Source organism: Prinia subflava, chromosome 11 (assembly GCF_021018805.1).
Source record: "Prinia subflava isolate CZ2003 ecotype Zambia chromosome 11, Cam_Psub_1.2, whole genome shotgun sequence".
Lineage (NCBI taxonomy): Eukaryota > Metazoa > Chordata > Aves > Passeriformes > Cisticolidae > Prinia > Prinia subflava.
Genome location: NC_086257.1, coordinates 8,119,381 through 8,133,982, shown reverse-complemented (window position 1 = coordinate 8,133,982; position 14,602 = coordinate 8,119,381). Strand labels below are relative to the sequence as shown.

Here is a 14,602-nt window from a genome sequence, read left to right as displayed (position 1 = left end):
GACGTTTTCTATGTCTTTTCTTTTTAAAAATATTTTTATCCTTTTTTTCTATGGCTTCTGGCTGGTAGGAAGAAAAAGAAAGTGCCAGCATGTGTGAGTAAAATGTGCTTGTTCATCAAGAGGACCCTATTTAAATGTTTGGCTGTTTTCCAAAGGTTTTCATTGTGTGACTTCTTAAATAATCGGTGATATATGAGCATCACACCTACTGCCTCATCCTCCTTTTTTGGCTTGCTCAGAGCCCCGTACGGCGCACAGCGCTGGGGGATTGGCGAGGCCAGCAGCAGGAGCCCTTGGGATGTATTTTGAGAATTCCTTTGCTGTTAGTGTTCTCTTGGAGGCAGTGGGGTTGCAGGTCCCCTCCCTCACCGTGTCCTCGCCCTGCAGGACCAGAACGAGCGCAGCTATCGCATCGTGAAGACGGCCTCCAGGAACACCGACATCAAGGGCCTCAACCCCCTGACCTCCTACGTGTTCCACGTGAGGGCCAGGACAGCAGCAGGCTACGGAGACTTCAGCGGGCCCTTCGAGTTCACCACCAACACAGGTAGGGACGTTCCCACTGAATTCTAGCAGAGAGCGCAGGTGTAGCTGGGCTGTGTGCCCGGGGTTTCCCGCTGGACGCTCGGGCTGTGTTGTGTCTGCTCTGAGCAAATGTTCCTCCGTGGCCACGTGGCTGTGGGTGATGCCGTGAAGCTGACCCTGTGGAGACATCTATTTGGATGTGCTGTATTGTAGATTTAGCAATGGCAGTACTTCACTGTGGCATGAGGGAACAGGCACCCCGTAAACACTTGGAAGCCGTTGATGCTTGAGAGATTTTGTTTTCCGTAAAAGCACACATTTGCACGTTTCTGAAATATCTTATGAGTAGAACTCTGTTACTCCCCTTTACAAGCTGTCGACATATATCAGTTAGGTGTCCTACATCAGCTCCCGTATTTGCACTTTCCCTTAGACAGTTATATAAAGACAAGAATGTTCAAACTGTGTTGTCAGTAGGGCTTTTCACTTTGCTCAAGGAAACATGCAGATTTAGCCCCCAAAATGTTTGCTTTTCAGTGGCAGAAAGGCACTGTGACCAAGACTATTTTGTTTTGGACATGCAGGTCTCCTTAAATCAAGTTAAGGTCATGCCAGTTAGAGGCGATATCATTCAGGATGTTAACAAGTGAAAACAATCCATCAGGAGGAGAGTAGACATTTTAAAATAACTTACTCTCCTACTTTCAGTTGTGATCATCTGGCCCCCCTTAGAGAAAAAGGAGCTGGAAAGAAGTGTGGAAAGCAACTAGAAAGGCAAAAAAATAATGTCATTGTACCCTCTGAGCAGCACTGGAGGGGAGAAGGGGAGGGAGTCCTTGTTCCTGGTGAGCTGAAGTTCCCCAAATCATTATCAAACATCATGTCTTCAGCTCCTTAGCACCCTGTTGGAAAATTGTGTCAAATGACTATATAATAAAGGCCTGAAAGTAGATTTGAGTGCTACTCTAAACTGCCTTCACAAGCCAGAAAGCTCATTGAGTGCTACCTAGGTTGATTTCCTGAGGTTGTCTGACGCAAATGCTCCCTTTTCTGTTTCCAGTTCCTTCCCCCATCATTGGCGATGGTACCAATCCCACAGTGCTTCTTGTTTCAGTGGCTGGCAGTGTTGTTCTTGTGGTCATTCTCATTGCGGCCTTTGTCATCAGCAGGAGGTAAGAACTTAAGCTTCTCTCTCCCTCTCTCTCTTTCATCAGAGAGCTTTTTGTCTCTTCCAAACAAAGCTAAATTCTTGATTAGCATCATAAACAGTACATTTGCATTACAAGCCTTCTCCCGTGTAGCTTTGATCTTCTCGACATTAGCACCAAGCAGCATGTGATGTAATGGCAATAGTTCCAGCTCTATTTGCCCTTCAAATGCAAAGCTGATCCCAATAACTGGCAGTGAGAAGCAAGCCAGCTAGAGATTTGTGGTTAGTGTAATTTGAAGTTAAGTTTAATGGGTATGGGTACAGTAGATTTTCTTGGACTGACTCCTGATAGACAGGGAATAAACAACAGCGGTTTTGTTAACCAAGCCATCAGACTGCCATGCTGGTGATTTTTGTGTTAGTCTGTGAGTCTGTACTAGTCCTTCCTGTGTGAGGGGATTTGACTGTGAAATGGAAGCCACAGTCATTCAGCATCAGATGCAGTAACACAGCAGAACTGGAGAGATGGTTATTTCATCAATGCAGCACCATAATCTTCTACCGAGTGTTCATTCTCCCAAATTCAACCCAGGCATCAGGAACAATCCTGTGAGTGGGAGGACAGTGTAGCAGAAACAGTGTGAGTGTTTCTGTCTTCATCTTTGTGTTCAATCTCATTTAAAAAGATCAGCGTGATCTTGCTTCGGTGTAATTTTGAGATAAAACTGGTTGTATCATTACTGCCTCTGAAGCCTGGGATCTGAGGGACGCACATTTTGTCAGTCTCTGTTGGTCAGTTTAATGACATCAGCTGTAAATGCGCTCAAACTCCTCTTCATTTGCTCCCATTGAATTGTCCTAGAGAGCAGTTAAGTGACTATGGCTGTAATATCTGGAAAGTAGACATGCATTGTGATCCCTTTCTGTGGGTGTTCAACTCAAAGCCTCCATGCTGGCAAGAGGAGAGAAGAGCAGAACATATGAAAATGTGGCGTGTAGAGACAGGTTTATTAAAAGCCATTGCAACAGAAAATAGCATCACTGAGCTTGATGACTTAATCTCCCCTCCGCTTTTATTGATCACTTTATTATTTAAGGTAGGATTGATAGCAGGATGCATTGGATTTCTAATTATGAGTCGCCACCTTGGAGAATTGAGCCTGTCGAGCTGCTTTGAGATGATTCCTTCCCCTTCTCCCCCTATAAAAAAATGTCTCTTCCCAAGGCTGATAAACACTGCTTGGTGATCGGCCCTCAATGGATCACTCTTTAGAAAATGAACTGTCAACCCCTTGCCCTGGTATCGATTCTCGTTAGGATCGGCCATAAAGCTGTCAGAGGAGAGGCTGCCTGGAGCCAGGTGCTGACAGACCTGCTGGGCTCAGACAGGTCTGCCCAGGGCTGTCTGCTCACTTATCTCTGCCCACAAAGGCACCCCGGAGCAGCTGGGCAGCACTGACAAAAGCCCAGTCCAGGCACTGGTGGCAGTGGAGATAAAAGCATCCCGGTGGCCACGGGCTCGGCAGTGTCCCATGGCTCTGCACTGCTATCTCTCAGAGAGGCCACGGAAGGGGAAAGACAGCAGGATGAATGAAATACTAGGACAGCGAAACTGCTCTGTGCATGCTAATACATGGTGGTGCCTTGCTAATTAATAGCCCTCAATACACAGCTCTCCAGTAGCTGGAAGTAGCTCTCAATAAACAGAACCTACTTTAACATTCACTATTACTCTAGTGATTTTAACCACTGTCACAATGTCATTTAGAGGTGTGGACCTTGGAGATATTTCACGATCTTCCTACGCCAGCAGAAGTTAATAGCAAAATAATTATACTTTGTTCCAAAATTACTTCAGATGAGAAAAAGCTTTTTTGTTCAGACAGTCCCCATGAGAAGGTTTTGTAATCTAACCATGACCTGAAAGTCATATTTGTACAATCAAACCTGTGCTTTGGCCTGCAGACATGGCCTCGCTGCATCCACGAGCCAAATGTGGGAACTGGGCATATGCTGTGGCTCTCCACTTTTGAGCACTGGGTTATTACTGGTAATTTAGCCTCAGATTTTTTTCAAGACACTGTTTGAATCCCAGAACTCATTTTTACAGTGGATTTAGTCAAAGGACTTTGCCTTCAGGCAGCTCAAGCTGTTTGACCCTGTCCTGTGATGCAAGAACCAATCTGCCTAATGCTTGTTTAAACCTCCTGAGGTTTGGATGGGGACATCCATGGAGCAGCAGGCAGGACATGGTGTGGGTGTTCCCAAACCCTGCTCTGAAGGAATGCTGAGGGAAATTGCAGCATCTCAAAGTGAGTTGTAAAGGGTTTGGGGAAATGTAAAACAGAGAGAGACACCTAAAAGGGCTTGTGTGGAGTAAGATGTTCTGACCAAGTCCTGTGGTCATCTGAAAGCTTCTCTCAGAAATTCTTCCAGCTGACAGATTGATTTATCTTTGCTCTGGTGACACATTTGCCCATCTTTTGCCGGTGGTGTTGGAGCAGGTGTTGTGCCAGCCTGGTGCCTGAGCCCCCCCAGCCCCTCTTTGTGTGGGAAGGAGGAGGTGGGAGCAGGGGCATGGCAACCAGCTCCTGCTGTTTCACCTCAGTGCCTGCTAATTCCCCTCGCTGTTAGCTCCTCTCCATCACCAGCCCCACCTGTAGCTCTGCCTGTCTCTGACCCCTGCAGCTCCTGAAAGCTTCTGTGTTCTTTTCCTGAATGCTGGCAACTTAATCACCACTGCCCAAATCCCTGTAATTAGGGGATTCAGCCTGTGACAAAGGCTCCCTTCTGCCCCTCAGGTGAGCTGCCCCAGGGGCAGCCCCAGCCCCTGTGCCCCATGGCGTGGGGCTCCTGGGCTGCTCTCCAGGACAATGGCACACAGCAGTGTCCAGCCCAAAGCCAGGCAGGAGAGGTCAGCAGGTGACACGGTGAGAGGTGGAAGTAGGTAGTTAGTTTAGAAGGTATTATTTAAACTTAATAAGCTACAATTACATTGCTTGAACAGTAATCCCTTTGTTTCCCTTTGCTTTTTGCTGTCTTTGAGTTTTGGTGGGGGAAGGTTATTTTTTAATCTGTTGTGAGGGTGCTTGTACTTGTAAAAAATAAGATAAAGAGAATTTTTTTCATACTTAAAATGCTTTCATGCGAAGTCTGTTTGCATTTTGTATTTCCCATCTGTGCCTGAACATTAATAAAATTAATTTGAAGGATCCTGATTAAAATGCAGAATCTTCTTTTTCCTATTTTTTCTTTTTTCTGAGAGAAGTTGTATAATACCTGAACCCATCTCTGCAGTCCCCTTAGCTGGCCTGGTCTTTTGTGGCCTTGGGTGAGATTTGTACTGCCTCTTCCTTCTTACTCAGTTCAGAAGCTGGGAGCAGAACATCATCCCATTTTTTTACTCAGCTCTGTTATACCAGTGCTGTAAGTTCTGGGGCAAATAAACTGTTTAAATGGCTGTTTGGATCCAGTGTGGGTTTTACTAATGCTCTCCTTGTGACTGGAGCCAATTGTGTTTCAGTTACTTGTGTCAAGAAAAGAAGCTCCCCCTGGTTTATGGTTGGATGTGTACCTGCTTTTTCTGTCTGAACAAAAGTCCTGTCAGTGTTGGGAGCTGTGATGCTTGGTTCAAAGATCAGGCTGTTTCCACATGTCAAACAGGATTTTTTTCTTTCTGTTTCATGGTTAATTTATATTTTTTTTTATTATTGTCATAGTGGGTTGTATGACCCAGCACAAGGACTCTAAAGGCAAAGGCTGGGAGAGGCCCTCCCAGCTGACAGCAGTGGGAAGCTGCCATTCCCCACAGGGCAGGTGCAGAGTGGGAAGTGAGATGCCTTTTGCTAAGGGGCAGAGGGCTTTTGATGACAGGAGAGGTATGGTAAGACTCAGGGAGATTTGCTGCACATGAGGCTTTCAGTTATGTCTTTTCTTCCTGTTACCTGAGAGTTTCTTGACCCCTTTTAGTTCACATCTTACAGGATTTTGTTGCACCTGCTTCCACTTTCCTCTTCTCCTTACTCACCATTTCAGCCTGTTAATTAACCCAGTGTCACCATGGTGTCCCTGGCAGGCCTGGTTGTCCCCTGCCCCACTCCAGGCAGCAGCTGCACATGGCTGGCAGTGCCAGTCTCACCTCCTGGTCCCCAGTTCTGCCTTCCCTCTGCTCTCCTGGTCTGACTGGGAAACTTGGATTTCCCAGGAACAGGCAAACTGAGAGTAAGTAGGGGTAAGCCCATCTCTTCAGCAGTGTCTGTTCTGTGCCTGATCCTGAACATTCAAGGATGGATGGGTAAAAGCCCAAATCATTTCTCTGCATCTACATAATGCTGGATGCTGGGCAGCTTCAAATTCCTGCACATTTGGCTGAGCAGACTCCTAAATGTCCTCCCTAATGGACTAACTTCTTGTGTTAGCTTTTCACAGTGGTCCTTGTCCATTGAAGCTGAAAGCTGAACTAATTAAATACATAACTAGATTACAGTATCACAGGTGTAGGTGTGGAAGTAGTAATCTATAGAATTAACACACTCTGCTATGTTATTGTCTCCAGCTCAGAGAGTTAGTAGAGGAGCTCTGCCATCAGTTCTTCAGCCCCTTCAATTAAGCAGTGATTAAAAGAATAAGCAAAATCCTTGGGATCTTAATTTTTGATGGTCAGGGTTGGTGGTTTTTCTTTTTTTCTGCTGAGATCCTGATTTCTGTGTTAAGAGACTTGTTTCCAGTTTTAAATTTGCAGTTAAATAAGTGTATTGATGTTGGTATTTGCCTAATGATGTTTGGAAGTCAATCTACCAGAACACCTCCATTGTAACATTTAAATCCCTGTGTGGTAGGGCTAAAAAGCAATTTGGCCCCTCAATTGCGAAAGTGAGTTTGAAGAAAAAGCAGCCAAAGCACGAACTTTTTTGTCTTTCTTTAAATGCTGAGATTCAAATAGAATTGTCTTTCCTTTGATGCTCTGCTGATGCTAAGAACAGGGAGAGGAGAAAGGAGCCTCCTGCCCTGGCTGTGGCTGTGTCACGGCTGTGGCAGGTGCCAGCAGCTCAAGTCTCTGCAGGCCACGAGGGGCGAGCTTGATTCAGAGTGAGGTCCTGGTTCTGAGCTCACATGCTGTGTTTTGTTCTGACAGGCGCAGTAAGTACAGCAAGGCAAAGCAAGAGGCAGATGAGGAGAAACACTTGAACCAAGGTAAAAGGCCCTGCTGCTTGGGGGTTTTGGTTTGGGTTGTAAAACATGGCTCATGTTCTGCTGCTTGGGAAATAAGGGATTGCATTCCTCTTGAGGCAAATCAGTTTCTGGTTTCTCCTCTTGCAAACATCCTGCTTCAAAATTAATTTACTCTACTAACAGGGAAAATAGAAGTATCTGGGTAAAATGTTTTGGAGTTACAGACAGGAGAAGGGTTTAGCAAATTTTTGCATTGTTTGTTGCCATTGAAAGATGCCTGTTCTTAGCCACTTGATTTCTAGGCAAGATTTTTCCCCATAACATTCTGCTAAAGCAGTTTCTGAATGGGCCAGAGGCAATCCTGCAGGAAAGGGAATGTGAACTTTGCTGCCTTTTTTCCAGCACTGAATCCCGTTGTTACTTCCATGTCCCAAACCCAGCACCTGAGCTCAGAATTTCCTGGCTCCCATGGAAAAAAGGATGTGTTTTAGTCTCACAGGTCCCTGACAGGCTGTGCTCACAATGGCAGTGATTTGTGAAGGTCATTAATTGGCAAAAGCCTGATTCCTTACATCAATATTGGGAAATATTAAATGTTTACACTTTAAAATATTGCACTGGGGGGGGGAAATACTTAAGTCCTTCCTTCCTTATCAATCATTCCTGGCTTACAGTACATTTTTATTGTACACTCTCTTTACTGTTGTATATCATTAAGGCTTCAGTCTCATATGTTCTGTGTTCAGCAGCATGTAGATCAGTGACTTCAAATAAAACATTTCTGCCTTGCAGGTGTTAGAACATATGTGGATCCTTTTACATATGAGGATCCAAACCAAGCTGTGAGGGAATTTGCCAAAGAAATTGATGCCTCCTGCATAAAGATTGAAAAAGTTATTGGTGTGGGTAAGTGCCAGAACTTTTGCATTTTTTTCTGTAAATACACTTTTAAATTTGCTTTTAGGGAATGTGTGATCCTATGATTTTTGTATGACAGTTCTCCCAAATGTACTGACATAACAGTTTGACAACACAAGTGCACACTTCAGGCTCATGACCGTGGATTTTTGTGCCTTCTTCTTTTAGGGGAGTTTGGTGAAGTGTGCAGTGGACGTCTCAAAGTGCCAGGAAAAAGAGAGATCTGTGTTGCTATCAAGACTTTAAAAGCTGGTTACACTGATAAACAAAGGAGAGACTTTCTGAGTGAGGCCAGTATCATGGGACAATTTGACCACCCCAATATCATCCACTTGGAAGGTGTTGTTACTAAATGTAAGTAGGTCATTTTCATGACAAGTCCAATTTGGGAGTCACTGAGAAATTAAGTCTGTGTGAAGTGTGCTGGCTTTTTTTTTCCCTTCTTACCCTCTTTCCTGTAAAATGACAGATGGAACTGATCCACTGATAGCTAATAGGAGGAAATCAGTGCAGGACAAGTCATTAATCTTGTTGTCAGCTATAAATGGGTTTACAGTTTCAGCTGATACTCTATCTGTAGGCAGCTTGTACAGGATTTTGTAGAGGGAATTAATACTGCAGGGGTTGGCTTTTTTTTTATCCCTTCTTGCTATGCCAAGCAGGCATCTTTCACATCTTTGCTAGACTGAGATGATTGTTACAGGATAGGCAAAAGCAGATGGTGAGCGAAGAATTCAAAATGATGGGGGAAAAACACCAAAACAAAACTCCACAGTCATATGTTTAAAGTACAAAGCACAGATGTAAGGAGCAAGCCTTTGAAATAAAGCAGACTATTTTAGTGGGAAACTTGCTTATTTGTTTTCTCTGATTTACAGGTGTGATAATTTCACTCTGCAGAATTTACCTGGGAGATCTTTTTGTTTGCTTGGTTTGGGGTTTTTTAAGTTCCCTGTGCTTTGGAGAGTGACAGTGTTTGCTGGGTGCTGTCTGTAGGCTACAGCTGAAAATGCACCTGTGAGACACCAGAGTCTGACCTGAAGAGGTGCCACTGCCATGGTGTGGGTATTGTCTGTGCTCCAGCTGCCATGGCGCCAAAGCCTGGCTCTCATTGCTAATCCTAAAAATCCCTTTGGATGTTGGGGCTCGTGCTCAGGGTAGCTTAGAAAGCAGGCAGTGATCTTGTGAGCTGCTGTCAGAGTGGACTTTGTGAAGCTCACCTTCTGCAGCATGAGCAACACGAATGCAGGGTATTAATAGTGGGAGCAATTAAAATTCAAGATGGATGAAAAGTTTAAAAAGTAAAATATCACTAGAAGAACAAAGTGCCTCTCATAGAGAATTATCAAAACCATCAGTTCCACTGTAAAACTCTGTCTCTCTTGAATGTCAGTGAGAGCTGATACTTACTCTGCCACTTTTGTTTCTGGAAATCTTACCCCTGCTTGTTTGTGTTGCTGTCTCCTGGTCTGCCTTCTCTCAACAGTGGAAAATGGCTCATACAGTGTGTGGCAGTTTGCTTTTAAACTAAGGAGCAGTTTGGACTAATTTTTGCCATCCTTTACTGAGTGCCTCCCTCAAAACTAAAATTAAAATCCAGTACTCTGTTTAAATTTGGGCGGTCTCAGTGTCTCTCTCGGTGATTGTTATAGCAGAGGGCAGGAGGGTTGTGATCAGGCCACAGTGTTTGCCTCAGACAGTGATTCTTTCAGCACCTCAGTAAAAGACAACAGGGGAATCTTTGTGTTGAAATCCCACTGAGGCTGGAAGCCCCTGAGCTGCCACAGCTCCAGCACTTACAAATGACCGTAGGCATTTGCATAATGCAGTTGTCAGTGAATTAGAAAGGTTGGGAATTTTCACGGAGGAGGTGGCAGTGACCTGGCTGCCGGTAAGCGATGCTCCGTCCCCTCGTGCTGTGCTCCTGGGAGACAGGGCTGCTGGAGAACACATTTATCTCCATTGCTCCATAGGCTGGCTGAATGCTGTGATAAATGAATGCATTTAATAAACTGAAAATTAAAATGTGAGATAAATAGTGGTATAGATGGGGGTTGAGAGAGGCAGCAGAAAACCATGAATAAATTATTGGCTGCTAGTCAAGTACTTTAATAATTGACTCGCTGATGGTAACTCTCTCTATCCCCCCTCCCCTGCTATAGAAGTGCATGAGTAATGAAATTACATGTTAATGCACTGAAAGAGTCTTCCTTTTTTCCCTTCTACGTTGACATAGTATCTTTTGATTGAAGAAGGTTAATTAATACTCATTTAGCTGTATTTGTTCAGTGGAAGGGTTGCTGTCGCAGTTGCAAAGTATAAATGAAACAGTGCCATATCCAGATTTGGTTGAAGTTTTTCCCCTTTCTACCAAAGAATGCTTTTATAGAGGGAGGATGATGTTTTATCACACCCTTTTACTTAAGGATGTGCTCAGCCAAGGTCACTCAGCCCTTCATCCAGAGCAGTTTGCTTTATGCAATGCCATTGCTTCTCTGCAGCATTCAATAACGGCACTTCACAGGCATGCCAGCTTGCATGAGACCAAAACAGAAAGAATTTGGATACCAGCAGGGAAGGGAATTAAAAGCAGGAGTGGTAAAAGGCCTGTAAAGGATAGGTTGGGACCAGAAAGGTGAAGTAAGTAATGAGTGAAATAAGTTATGCATTGCACATAGATGTTGGCCTAAGTGAAATGGAGTAAAATGTTCCTACAGTCAGTCCTTATAGCATATGGTTTTCTAATTAAAAAAAGGTTACTTCAGAACCAGAAATCCCTGACAAATGAAGAGAAAAGAATCTTGGTGAAAGATGCACTGAGGTAGAAACTATTAGGGGAACTTAAAATGCTGCAACATTTCATGGTAGGGTAATTTTTAGAGATGGTTGTTCTGGAGCAGATCCTTGCTGGTGACAGAAGCAAGGAAAAACTAAATAGTTCTGATGCGTCCCATACCAAGATGTGGTTGAGCTGTGTACAGTCTAGGTAACCTAGCCTTTGAAGCCTTCTTTCCCTCTAATGTTCCCTTATTCAGACCCACTCCAGGAAGTAAAAGCTGAGTTTCTCTGGGACACCTTCTTTTATTTAGGAAGAAAACTCTATATTTCCTGTAGGTAAAGCATAAGAGAGAGAAAGGTTTGCCGTGCCAGGGAGCACTGATTGTCAGGTGCTTATCTTAACAGGGCTCATCTTGGGACTGGGCTTTTGCCATTCAACCTTTGATGAGTCACTTCTGTACTTCTGCCATTGCTCTTTTGAGATCTTATCAGACCTATTTCTATCAATACCTCTATGTCAAATATGCAGTAGGATTTAATTCCATGAAATAATTAGTGTTCCTTGTAGGCACCTGAATGTTCTGTTTCAGCACCTTTCTAAAACTCTCAAAGACAAGCTCGAGCCTTATTTGTGTATTTGTATTTTAGGCAGTAGAGTGCCTAGAAAGCATCCCCCTGTCAGTAACATTGCATTTCTCCTCCTGTTGCCCAGCTTGGCCCCTGTTGCAGCACAGGGAGCTGGGTGCTGCTGAGTTCTGTGCCCTGTATTCAGGGCACTGAATCATTTTGCCCCTGGCTGACTTCAGGAGGCAAATGGCTTTGGCTCATTTATAAATAACAGGAGACACAGAATACAAATTTGGGGCAGAGAAGGTTGAGAGGAACAGCCTGTATTTTTTATTGTTGAATCCAGTTGTCTTGGAACACCTTGTAGCTCCTGGCAGCGTCCAACTTGCCTAAAGCATCAATCTTTCAAAAAAGAAAGACCAAAGCATTCACAAATTCCATTTTCTGCTCTGCGAGCAATTTATTACACTGAAGATTTTTGTCAGGTTTAGACAGATCTTTGTTTCTTAGTTCTCAATTATCAATTCATATATTCCTTAGAGAACCGGAGCCACTCTAGTTAAAGACCTTGTCAATGAGTCAACCAAAGGGTTAACCTTCCAGATGGGCCCTTTAAATGTTTCTGTCCTATAATATTTCATCTCTTGCTCCCCACAGCTGAGGCATAAGCTTGGTGCTTTTCAAATTAAATTAGATTGTGTAAGCCAGGTGTCTTGGCAGTAAAATCATGTGCAAACCATTTTTATCCCATTAACATTGGTGTTCATCAAGGAATTGTGTTTTTCTTTCTGCGCGCTCTAGGTAAACCAGTAATGATCATAACTGAGTACATGGAGAATGGCTCCTTGGATGCCTTCCTCAGGGTACGTGGTTTCTTCAAAAGCTAAGGAGATTTTATACCGGGAAACATTTTCTGATTTTCTTTCTTTCTTTTCTTTATTTCTTTTATCAGAAAGATACTGAAACTTGCACAGTTTTAAAGAAATCATGTTTGTACTTGGTAAATTCTGTTTTCTGGTGTTGCTTCTAGCAAAAACCAGAATAAATGTAAAGTGGAAGAATATAAAATAAATTATTTTTTAAAATAGCAGGATCTTAAATAATCCATGTTTAATGTGAACAATTCTGACTTGCTCCATTTTGGAAAGCATTGCAGTGCTGTAGACTCATTAAAATCAGATTCATTTCAAATGGGGTACTGCATCACTGAAAGCTGTGACAGAACCTCTGGGTTTTTGCTTTACTGGTGACTTATAGACCTGGTGAGGAGAGTGAGGAAATAACATTGCATATTATTTGAGAGAAGATGGGAATCCGCAGCTCTGCTCTTTGCCAATTTCAGCAGTGGCAATAATGTAGCTTTTAGCTTAACACTCTGTGCTTTTTTTCTCCTTTCCCCCTATGCAGAAGAACGATGGCAGGTTCACAGTCATCCAGCTGGTGGGGATGCTCCGTGGCATTGGCTCAGGGATGAAGTACCTGTCTGACATGAGCTACGTGCACCGGGATCTCGCTGCTCGCAACATCCTGGTCAACAGCAACCTGGTCTGCAAGGTGTCTGATTTTGGCATGTCCCGGGTCCTGGAGGACGACCCTGAGGCAGCTTACACCACGCGGGTGAGGAGGGACAAAAATGGCCATGCTGTCGTGCCTCGGGTTGGTTTTGTGTGGCTGTGTGGGAGGTGACAGTGGTTTGTTTTAAAATAGTTTCAGTCACAAGTGAAAACCTCAAATCACATCCTAAAAGTAAACATTGGCCCGGGCTCCACAGCTCCTATAAATTGATGCGCTGTTGCTGCTACAGCAGTGGCCACAGCAGTATTTCTTTTCTGAGGATGTGACCTGTATATTCCTCTTCTTCCTTCACCATGATACAGCACGTGACAGGAATCTGATGCCAGAAATTAGAGCCTGGACTTCTGTTCCTTCTGATATCTGCAAATGTGGTTTCCAAGTGGCTGGTCCTACTCACATTTGATATGGCAGGTGTAGACACACCACAAAAAAATAAAAAAGATGCATCCACTTTTGCCCATTGCAAAGCCAGTCATAAATTTGACCTAAATTATTTGGACTGGGAAAGGGGCTAGGCCTGTGTCCCCATTTTTTATTTCCTTCCCATTTTATCTATATTTCAGCATCCCACTGTTAGGTAATTTTGCTAAAGACATTTTAATATGCTGCACATGGAATAGGGCTAATGCGAGTACTCTGACCACAAAACAACATCCCAGCCATTACCAGCCTTTGTACCAATGTCTCTGATACCAACATGCATGTAAAGAGAAAAATGTCGGTTTATAAAGTCTCCTTTTTTAATTGCTTATTTTCTTCGTTTTAAAATATCTGCCATTCTCCATCTGTTCTCCCTAGTGCTGAGTTTGTTTGCAGCACTCAGATCTTGCTGTTTAATCCCAACACTCATCCTTTAATGGATTCACAGCTCATTACAGGGAAGGATAAGACTCCTGTACTATTAAATGCTGGCCAGCCTTGGTATCTTTCACTCATAAGGGTGGCAAGTGGAAGAAGCAGGAGCAGAGGTCTGAAAAGCTGTATTCAGGGAAATCAGAGTTTAGACAAGCACACAAGGGCAAGACAGAAATGACTGAAAAGCTTCTCTTTGAATTTAGCAAGTGGAGACACGGTATTGTTGGCTCTCAGGAGTAAACTAGAGAGAGTCAATGACATTTGCTTTACAGTCATTGTCTTCATTTGGTATCAGTAATGAAGGATCAGGAATATTTGGATTAACTCCACTGTGCTCAAGCAGCTAAATATAAAGAGCTTATTGACAGTTTTTAGAATGACAGCCATGTATAAACAATGTCGATGCATCTGTGTCTGAAAGGAGGAATAAAGCTTTTGCATAAGTAGAGAGGCTGCAGTAGAATGCAATTTTTAAAGCAACATTTTTTAAGAGAATGATGCCTTCTGCTTCTGTTAATAACTCATTAAAGTGAGAGCATCTTGCAGTCACCAAGGAACATATTGCCACAACCTGATTCACAAAGGGCCTGATGCAAAGGATGAAGCAGCTAGGAGAAGGACCTCTTTTGATTTCCCTTGGCTTTGGAACCAGTCCATATTAAACACTTGAGAGATATAGTAGAACAATATACTGTTAAGTATGCACACACTGCACTCAGTTATGGATAAAAGCTATCTAGGAGATGGCTGGGAAAAAAAACTACCAAAATAAACTTAATCAAAAAAGCATAAAAGCAAATGAAAAAAACCCCCGAAAACCTTTGTTCAGCTTAAGTCATTCCCCAGATGGAACTGCAGGAAACCAAAAGCTCAATTAAAAACACCTTGCATATTAGCATAAACAAAAGGAGAAATCTCTGGCCTGGGATCACTCAGCTAAGGCAAAATCAGATAAACAGGATGGAGTGAGTTCCTTTTTAAACACTGGGCCTCAGTGGCCCAAATCAGATGGCCAAGTGTTTTTATTTGTTTAAAAAGAAGTACTGTAAGAAGAGGCAGCTT

At 43.4% G+C, this 14,602-nt stretch overlaps 1 protein-coding gene across 3 annotated transcripts in view; it reads left to right on the top strand.

The window, feature by feature from the left end:
- The window catches only part of EPHA4 (EPH receptor A4), a 105,470-nt gene that overhangs the window by 78,798 nt on the left and 12,070 nt on the right, over positions 1-14,602 (top strand). For all 3 annotated transcript variants that reach the window (XM_063408167.1, XM_063408166.1, XM_063408164.1), the window contains exons 7-13: positions 388-547; positions 1,586-1,697; positions 6,810-6,868; positions 7,640-7,753; positions 7,934-8,119; positions 11,912-11,973; positions 12,518-12,727. In XM_063408167.1, coding sequence (XP_063264237.1) covers positions 388-547; positions 1,586-1,697; positions 6,810-6,868; positions 7,640-7,753; positions 7,934-8,119; positions 11,912-11,973; positions 12,518-12,727 — 903 coding nt within the window. The remainder of the gene's footprint in view (positions 1-387; positions 548-1,585; positions 1,698-6,809; positions 6,869-7,639; positions 7,754-7,933; positions 8,120-11,911; positions 11,974-12,517; positions 12,728-14,602) is intronic.